General features: G+C 42.2%; 1 protein-coding gene across 1 annotated transcript; it reads right to left on the reverse strand.

Moving 5' to 3' along the window:
• Positions 1-349: 349 nt before the first annotated feature.
• LOC132841929 (C-type lectin domain family 4 member M-like) lies at positions 350-6,274 on the reverse strand. The gene is made up of 6 exons (XM_060864579.1): positions 5,913-6,274; positions 5,508-5,588; positions 1,324-1,494; positions 975-1,120; positions 723-829; positions 350-637 (listed from the first exon to the last, which is right to left on the reverse strand). Exons 1-6 carry the CDS (start codon positions 6,019-6,021, stop codon positions 472-474), a joined length of 780 nt encoding a protein of 259 aa, XP_060720562.1. The 5' UTR covers positions 6,022-6,274; the 3' UTR covers positions 350-471.
• Positions 6,275-10,486: the final 4,212 nt, after the last annotated feature.

The following is a 10,486-nucleotide window of genomic DNA, read 5'->3' on the forward strand; positions in this document are numbered from 1 at the left end:
GAGGCTCACACACACACACACACACAGAGGCTCACACACACACACAGAGGCTCACACACACACACACACAGAGGCTCACACACACACACAGAGGCTCACACACACACACAGAGGCTCACACACACACACAGAGGCTCACACACACACACAGAGGCTCACACACACACACACACAGAGGCTCACACACACACACACACAGAGGCTCACACACACACACACACACAGAGGCTCACACACACACACACAGAGGCTCACACACACACACAGAGGCTCACACACACACACGCACAGAGGCACACACACAGAGGCTCACACACACACACACAACACAAAGGCTCACACACGGACACAGGTTCACACTCACTTTATTAGGAACACATTCATGACAGCAGTACAATGCAATGCAGATTTAGACCCAAGTGGCAGCTCAGCTATGAGTGTTTGCAATGTGTTTGTACTCTTCACAGAGACTTAAATGGGAAAGCTTTTCTCACATATCCAAAATAAACTGCTACGGCATGAATTATCGTTCCATGTGTTTAACTTATTTGTTGGAGGCCTTCCATCATCTGGAACAGTAGCAATCTCAGCACAGTCTTCATCATTGAAATTATTGGGCTCTTGACTCCACCAGTAGCTGAAAACACACATGCAGACCATCAGCATATCTAGAGCTTCATATTAAAGGCGAATTATAAGCAGATCAGTAAAGGAGATCTTACCTAGTGTTCAGTGATGTATTGTCCACCCATTTCCACGTGCCCTCAGTGACTTGGTCACTCAAACCAATCCATGCGCTCTTTCCACTTCTTAACGCATCAACGAAATCCTGTTAAGATGGATTCATAATGTGCAAATTAACATCTATCCAAACCAATCATGAAAAGAAAAAAGATTTCAAAAAAATCAGACCAAAGTAAACAGATTTATAAATATGGGATCTATACGAGGTATTATTGATCAGTTTTACTCGCCTGTTCTTCTCTGCTTTTGATGATCACCAGGTCTGTTCCTTTATTTCTGCATTCAGCTCTGCTTTCAAACCAGTTCTTCTTCTCAGCAGACACGTAGTAAAAGCTGGACCTGAATAAGATCCACCCCGGCTTCTTGAGCTCTTCATCTGTTCACAGAATATGACGTGATGAACGTCTAGGCAAGGTTTACCAATAAAAATAGTACGTGGAAATAGTGTAGCTTTTAGAAATGCTAAATGAAATCCTTAAAACCAAGTACTGGCAGACCAGCTAGCATCAGTCGCACTACTGTGTAAGGGGTCATACCTTAGTTAAAAAAAAAAAAAAAAAAAAAAAAAAAAACACTGACCGATGTTGGAAAGTTTCTCCTGGAGTTTGTCTCTCTCCGTCTGTAGCTGATCTCTCATGTTATGCAAGCTGGATTTCTCCTTAACAAGATTATCATATCTGTTGTTGAGCTGCGCTATGTATCGAGACACCGTGTCATTGTTGCAGTTCAGAGGTAACAGCTCAGAGGTAACTGTGTATTCACAAAAGCATCACAAAAGGAAGTTAGGATAGAACCTTCTTCACAAGACTGACAAGCATGCCACATGACCAGTAAAGCTACTGTAGTGTTATCCTTATGAGAAGTACTAGATGATCCAATCTGACACATAAGTATTGACCCTCCCTTGAAACTTTCGATATTGTTTTTACAGGAGAGAAAAAACTAATCATGCACCATCTACTTTCTGTTTTTCCTGCACAAAAACGAAATTACACAAGACCATTCACAGCAAAGTATTGACAAGTATTTGATGCAGTGGGACCGTATCTTTTAAATATTATAAATCGATGTATGGAAACTTGCAGAGTACCGGAAGAGCTAAAACATGCTATAGTTTGGTACATTTACATTTACAGCATTTGTCAGACACCCTTATCCAGAGTGATGTACATAAGTGCTTAAATGTCTAACACTGGATACGTTAATGCCGGCTCACTAGGTTACATACTTAAGATACCATGAGTTTAAAACATTGTTCAAAGTTACAATGAAAAAGTGTCAAAGGTGGGTTTTTTTTTTTTTTTTTTAGTAATTGCAGTAAATTTAGTAAAGTGCTTGTTGAAGTGTTTCCTGAATAAGTAGGTCTTCAACCGCCGCTTGAAAATAGCCAGTGACTCAGCTGTCCGGACCTCTAGGGCAAGTTCATTTCACCACCTTGTTGCCAGAACAGAGAAGGGTCTTGTAGTATACTTGCCTCTTACCCTGAGAGATGGTGGAACCAGTTGAGCAGTGCTGGTAGATCGGAGGGTGCGGGGTGCAGTGCGAGGAGTGATGAGGGCTTTGTGGTAAGAGGGAGCTGGTCCATTTTTGGCTTTGTAGGCCAGCATCAGTGTTTTGAATCTGATGCGTGCAGCTACTGGAAGCCAGTGGAGGGATTGCAGCAGCGGGGTGGTATGTGAGAACTTATGCAAGTTGAAAACACGCCGTGCAGCTGCATTTTGGATCGTTTGCAGAGGACGAATTGCGTTCATAGGTAGACCTGCCAGCAGTGCATTGCAGTAATCCAGTCTTGAAATGACAAGAGACTGAACAAGTACTTGAGCAGCCTGTGTGGACAAAAATGGCCGAATCCTTCTAATGTTGTAAGGAAGAAACCAACATGAGTGAGTCACATTAGCAACATGAGAGGAAAAGGACAGTTGATTGTCCATGGTTACCCCAAGGTTGCAAGCTGTGGAGCTGGGGAGATCAGATCATTGTGCAAGGATATAGCAAGATCATGACCTGGGGATGAATCACCTCATATGAACAGCAGTTCAGTTTAGCTAGGATTGAGCTTTAACTGATGAGCAGTCATCCATATTTCTGCCAGACATGCTGAGATCCGATCAGAAGCTGTGGTACCTTGGGGGGAAGAGAAGATAAGTTGTGCATCATCAGCATATCAGTGGTAAGAGAACCCATGTGAGGAAATAACTTCACCAAGAGAATGAGTATACAGGGAGAAAAGAAGAGGACCAAGTACTGAGCCCTGTGGGACACCAGTGGAGAGTCTGCGTGGAGCAGATGTCACTCCCCTCCATGTTACCTGATATGAGCGTGCTTCCACGTAGGAAGCCAACCATTCCAAAGCTGATCCACAAATCCCAAGACTCTTGAGGGTGGAAAAGAGAGTCTTGTGGTTGACCGTGTCAAACGCTGATGAAAGGTCAAGGAGGATAAGGACGGATAACAGTTTGGCTGATCTAGCAACATGTAGTTTCTCAGAGACATCCAAAAGGGCTGTCTGTGTGGAATGAGCTGCTTTAAAGCCAGACTGGTTGGGATCTTGGAGGTTGTTCTTTGAGAGCTAGACAGAGTATAGAGTATAGACAATGCGTTAAAGAATTTTTGAAAGAAACGAGAGAAGTGATACCGGTCTGTAGTTACTGATGCCTGATGGATCCAGAGCAGGTTTCTTTAGGATGGGAATAACCCTTGCTCTCTTGAAAGTAGTTGGTATCTGACCAGATGCTATGGATCTATTGATGATAGTGGTAATGAAGGGCAGAAGGTCTTACGAGATGGTCTGGAGCATAGAGGAAGGGTGTGGATCCAATGGTAGGATTGCAAGACTGGATGAGTTGTAAAATCTCTTCTGCTGCTACACTTGAGAAATGCGACAACAAAGGAGTAGGGGAATCCATACTGGAAGATGTAAGTGCAGTCGGGGCTGAAGTGAATGTCAGGCAGATTTCCTCAATCTTCTCCTGGTAGCAAGAAGCAAAGCCTTCTGCAGTCAGGGAGGATGAAGAAGGTGGAGCTGGGGGGTTGAGTAGAGAAGAGATGATGTTGTGGAGCTTCCGAGGGTCATGTGACGAAGCTGCAAGCTTTTCCTTGTAGAAGGAAGTCTTGGCCGAAGTCACATCTGAGGAGAACTTGGCCAAGAGTGTTCGGTAAGAATCAAGATCTGCATCAAGATCATTGCATTCTTCTTGCTCACTTGGAACGTTGTGCTGGTATCAAAGGAGCTGCCCTTGAATGGTTTAAATCTTATCTTTCAAACAGGAAGTTCAGTGTTAATATTAGGGAATATACATCAGAGGCTGCTGTACTATCTTGTGGTGTTCTTCAGGGATCAGTCTTAGCTCCCATTATTTTTACATTATATATGCTCCCATTAGGGTCTATTTTCAGGAAACATGGGCTGTCGTTCCATTGCTATGCGGACGACACTCAAGTTTATTTACCCCTAAAATCTTGATGGGCTGGAAACACTGATGTGAAAGCTTGGTTATCTTAATGAAAATAAAACTGAAATAATAGTTTTTGGTTCAGTTAACACTCCTAGCCAAATAACACTAGGTAATTTAACTATTTTTGCAAAGCCTTGGGTAAAGAACTTGGGCTTGGTTTTTGATGATGGCGTAAAATTTGATAAGCAGATAAATTCAGTGGTCAAATCCTGCTTTTTTCAGCTTCGAATTTTAGCTAAAGTTAAAATTCAGCTTCAAACCTGTTTTATCTTTTAATAACTTTGAAAGAACAATTCATGCATTTTTAACATCAAGGCTAGACTATTGTAACTCACTGTACTATGGGATTAGTCAAACAGCATTATCCCGATTACAGATGGTACGAAATGCGGCCGCAAGTACTTCTGGCATGTACTAAAAAAACGAGACCATATTACTCCTGTACTACAGTACGTTCTCTGCACTGGTTGCCGGTACGATATCGTGTTGATTTTAACATTCTTCTATGAGCATTTAAATCATTAAACGGTTTGGCCCCTCCTCATCTTGCCGATTTTCAGACAGAACATCGTCCAGTTGTGTCTCTCCGGTCATCTAATCAGAGACTGCTAGCAATTCCGAAATCAAAGCTGAAAAGTAGGGGTGATCGTGCCTTTTTTCGGTAGCTGCTCCCCGACTGTGGAATGCGTTACCTGTTAGCATTAGATTTTCTCCTTCCATATCGGTTTTTAAAGTTAGGTTAAAAACATACCTTTTTGAATCAGCATATGGTCCAGGATGAAATTTTATTTCACTATTTTACTTTTATTTACAATTTTATTGTACTGTATGGTGTGCTTGTGTACTTTTATTTATTTATTTTTTTAGCTATTATTGATATTTTATTGTTTTTTGCATTGATGTAAAGCACACTGGTGTTGTGCTATAGAAATAAAATTGACAATGACAAAGGGAATGTGGGGGGGCGAGGGGGTAAATACTTACGCACACGTTTTAAATATAAATCATATTGCACATATCTCAGCTTGTGTTGCGAGCTAGGTAGCAAATATAATATACTCATATCCTCTACTTACCCCTTTTGTCTTATGACAAATGTTATGAAAGACAATGTAATAACTTTTTTGTACCCTTTATTTATTTCTTATTTATTTTATAGTGCAACTGTAAGCATTATTTTTACGTTATAGCAAATAACATCTGTCACACTTGAACATGGTGCAAAAAGGCATAGCGTCAGAACATCATCTGTTATACCAGGATTTTTAACAATTTTTACAATTATTATTGTTAAATACAACAACTTACAGTACAGCCTCAGTACGATGTTGAGCGTCGCCTGAACGATACACATCAGACCGATGCACACTCCAGCCAGAATGAATGCTCCTAAAATTCAAAACCACCGTATATTTGTATCGTGTTTTATAAAGTAATAAATTAATAACCTGGATAGGCTTTTTTTTAGTGTCATCCAGACAGCCTTTCATGTGGCAGTATAGCCAATAAAATCATGTAGCTAAAGGATTTCAGATCGTTTTTTGTCATTTACACATTTATCATCACTTACATTATTGCAGGTGTAAAGAGTTGTTACTTATTGTGTTACAGAAAATTCACAAAGCATAAGCTTTTCAGTTGTAAAACTTACCTGGTCGTCTGTGTCCCTGGTCTTTCAGTATATACACTTTTAGGTATAAATCATGAACTTACTTCCATACTGAGTGTTTCTGGCAGGCGAGGGAGAGATTTTCTTCGGTTTTTCTACATTCAGGTAATTAGGAGCTTCAAACTGAGTGCTCATTTCCAGATTTACAGCCATAGATCAGTCCTGAGCATCTGTCACAATATGGTAAGTGTCACATAGACAGTAGAAAAAGAGGAACTGAAAGCCCGGAACTGAAAAGGCAACTTGGGGGAGGAAACATCTCTTCATCAAACATCTTAATTCTTCAGCAAAAATCTCATAAAAACATCACCTTTTGGTTTGGACACTAAATACAGTTTTGTCCTTAATGTGAAAGAAAGCATCTGACTCGTATGTAAGGATACGCAAGGACGTTAGATTTCAGGCTCTTCGTCTGTTCAGAAAATTTGTCTGATTTGTCTGTTAATTTAAGGGGAAACAAACGGATTTCCTAATTACTCAGTGGTTGCATGTGCTAGGGGATTTCAATAACATGAACAACAATGACTGCAATGAAAATAAGAACAAAGTGTGCGGATGATGTCATACTTTTATATTTCATCATATCCATTAGACATCCACAAATAAAAAAATGTATTAAAATAATTTATATAGAGCTTTTAACAATGGACATTGTCTCGAAGCAGCTTTACAGGAATACGAAAATTATAACGTTTAAAATTGAATTGATCCTTAATGAGCAAGCCTGAGGCAATGGTGGTGAGGAAAAACTCCCTAAGATGACATGAGGAAAAAACCTTGAGAGGAACCAGACTCATTAATAATTACTAATTAATAAGGTGTGAATTGGGGGCAGGGCTTACCTATTTAAATTGAAGGTGAACCAGCCTACTCTTCAGTGTGCTTTAACTCTCTTCATTTGAATATATTGTCTTCTGGTAAAGTAGGTTCCTGACTTTTGTATACTATCTGCTTAACTCACTTTGTTCTAGAGTAGTGTGATTTGAATTGTTATTCTATACCATTGTTTATTTTTATAGTGTTGGTCCTTGTTGTTCTCTCAGCTGATTAATCAGGAGTAGTTTCAGTCTACCTTAAGGTGTGAATTGGGGGCAGGGCTTACCTATTTAAATTGAAGGTTCTCTCTTTGTAAGTCTCTCTCTCTCTCTCTCATATTCATTCATTCATTGTAAACTTTGTGTCTAATACTGTTTTGCTATATTCTACCATACCTTAATTCTCACTCTTGACTGCAACTATGTGCCTTAAACCCATCTCTGTACTCAATTCCTACACTCGCAGACACTCTCGTCCACAGAGCAGAGGTCACAATCCCAGTAACCTCATCTACCCTCCTCTGTTGTGTAAGTCTCAAACAGTGGTGGTAGGTGGGCTCTGGAATTGCCAGTCTGCTGTGAAAAAAAGCTGCTTTTATCTCTGCTTTAACTTCCCATTACTCCTTTGATTTTCTTGCGCTAACAGAGACCTGGATATCCCCACAGAACACTGCTACACCAGCTAATTTATCCTCTGCCAATGCTTTCTCTCACTCACCACGAGAAACAGGCAGGGGTGGTGGTACAGGTTTATTGCTGTCAAAGAAATGGTGCTTTACACCTCTCCTCTTTTCTCATTTAACCATCTCCTCTTTTGAATTCCATGCCATTTCAGTTACCTCTCCAATTAACCTTATCATTGTTGTTTACCGCCCTCCTGGTCCCCTAGGTGACTTCCTGGAAGAAATGGACACACTGCTTAGTGCTTTCCCTTCTGATAGCTCCCCCCTGACAGTGCTTGGTGACTTCAACCTCCCCTCTGACAAGCTACATTCTTCTTCCCTCCTGTCTCTTCTTGACTCATTCACACACACTCAACAGCTACATCCCCACACACAAAGGAGGCAACGTGCTGGACCTGGTTTTCACCCGTCCTTCTCCAGCTACAGACGTGACTGCTACCCCACTACACGTCTCTGATCATCACCTGGTATCCTTTACCATCACTCTCCCTACCCTACCTAAAACTACCTCTCACCCCCTCGCTCTTACCCCCCGCAACCTTTACTCTGTCTCCCCTTCTTCTGTAGCTTCTGGCACTCTTTCTTCCCTTCCTGATCCTGAGTCTTTTTCCTCACTGCCCTTGGACTCGGCCACAGATACTTTCCTCTCATCTCTTTCCTCAACTATGGACTTCCTCTGCCCTATGTCCACTAAACCCAAGAAAACTTCTTGTTCTGCTCCTTGGCTTTCAGATGTGCTGCGCAACAATCGAAGAGAGCTAAGATCATCAGAGAGAAAGTGGAAGAGATCACAACTTGATGCAGATCTTGATTCTTACCGAACACTCATGGCCAAGTTCTCCTCAGATGTGACTTCTGCCAAGACTTCCTTCTACAAGGAAAAGCTTGAAGCTTCCTCACATGACCCTCGGAAATTCCACAACATCATCTCTTCTCTGCTCAACCCACCGGCTCCACCTTCTTCATCCTCCCTGACTGCAGAAGACTTTGCTTCTTTCTACCAGGAGAAGATTGAGGAAATCTGCCGGACCTTCACTTCAGCCCCGACTGCACTTACATCTCAGAGTATGGACTCTCCTACACCTTTGTTGTCACATTTCTCAACTGTAACAGCAGAAGAGATTCTAAAACTCATCCAGTCTTGCAATCCTACCACCTGCCCATTGGATCCACTCCCTTCCACTTTGCTCCAGACCATCTCGCAAGACCTTCTGCCCTTCATTACAACTATCACCAATAGATCCATAGCATCTGGTCAGGTACCAACTACCTTCAAGAGAGCAAGGGCTATTCCCATCCTGAAGAAACCTGCTCTGGATCCATCAGACATCAGTAACTACAGACCGGTATGACTTCTCTCGTTTCTTTCAAAAATTCTTGAATGCATTGTCTTTAATCAACTGTCTGTCTATCTCTCACAGAACAACCTCCAAGACCCCAACCAGTCTGGCTTTAAAGCAGCTCATTCCACAGAGACAGCCCTTTTAGATGTCTCTGAGAAACTACATGCTGCTAGATCAGCCAATCTCTCATCCGTCCTTATCCTCCTTGACCTTTCAGCAGCGTTTGATATGGTCAACCATAAGACTCTCTTAGCCACCCTCAGGAGTCTTGGGATTTGCGGATCAGCTTGGGAATGGTTCGCTTCCTACCTGGAAGGACGCTCATATCAGGTAACATGGAGGGGAGTGACATCTGCTCCACGCAGACTCTCCACTGGCGTCCCACAAGGCTCAGTACTTGGTCCTCTTCTTTTCTCCCTGTATACTCACTCTCTTGGTGAAGTTATTTCCTCACATGGGTTCTCTTACCACTGCTATGCTGATGATACACAACTTATCTTCTCTTTCCCACCCGCAGATGCCACAGCTTCTGACCGGATCTCTGCATGTCTGGCAGAAATTTCATCATGGATGACTGCTCATCAGTTAAAGCTTAATCCTAGCAAAACTGAGCTGCTCTTCATTCCAGGTGATTCATCCCCAGGTCATGATCTTGCTATATCCTTGCACAACGATCTGATCTCCCCTTCAGCCACAGCTCGCAACCTTGGGGTAACCATGGACAATCAACTGTCCTTTTCCTCTCATGTTGCTAATGTGACTCGCTCATGTCGGTTTCTTCTCTACAACATTAGAAGGATTCGGCCATTTCTGTCCACACAGGCTGCTCAGGTACTTGTTCAGTCTCTTGTCATTTCTAGACTGGATTACTGCAATGCACTGCTGGCAGGTCTACCTATGAACGCAATCCGTCCTCTGCAAATGATCCAAAATGCAGCTGCCCGGCTTGTTTTCAACCTGCCAAAGTTCTCGCATACCACCCCGCTGCTGCGATCCCTCCACTGGCTTCCGGTAGCTGCACGCATCAGATTCAAAACACTGATGCTGGCCTACAAAGCCAAAAATGGACCAGCTCCCTCTTACCTCAAAGCCCTCATAACTCCTCGCACTGCACCCCGCACCCTCCGATCTACCAGCACTGCTCGACTGGTTCCACCATCTCTCAGGGTAAGAGGCAAGTATACTACAAGACTCTTCTCTGTACTGGCACCAAGGTGGTGGAACGAACTTCCCCTAGAGGTCCGGACAGCTGAGTCACTGGCTATTTTCAAGCGGCGGTTGAAGACCTACTTATTCAGGAAACACTTCAACTAGCACTTCTTTCATTATCTTTTTTTTTTTTTTTTTTTAAAAATGCAAAACACCTTTGACACTTTCATTGTAACTTTGAACAAATGTTTTAAACTCATGGTATCTTAAGTATGTAACTTAGTGAGCCAGCATTAATGTATTCAATGTTAGAGATTTAAGCACTTATGTACGTCGCTCTGGATAAGGGCGTCTGTCACATGCTGTAAATGTAAATGTAATAATGTTCTTTTCTACAAACTCAATATAGTATATAGCCAAACATCCAGTTTCTGTTGTCTAGAGTCTGTCCCAGGGCACAAGTCAATAGACACACTAGATTAGGTGCCAGTGTATCATTTAAAGATGTCAATCAACATACAATGCTGGGTGAACTGGGTGAGGAAGCCAGAGTATGTGCAGGAAACCCTCGTAACAAGAGGAGAAAATGTATGGCAGAGGCAGGAAACAACCCTCCGGCAAAGTTCAC

This window comes from Tachysurus vachellii, chromosome 2, assembly GCF_030014155.1.
Source record: "Tachysurus vachellii isolate PV-2020 chromosome 2, HZAU_Pvac_v1, whole genome shotgun sequence".
Classification (NCBI taxonomy): domain Eukaryota; kingdom Metazoa; phylum Chordata; class Actinopteri; order Siluriformes; family Bagridae; genus Tachysurus; species Tachysurus vachellii.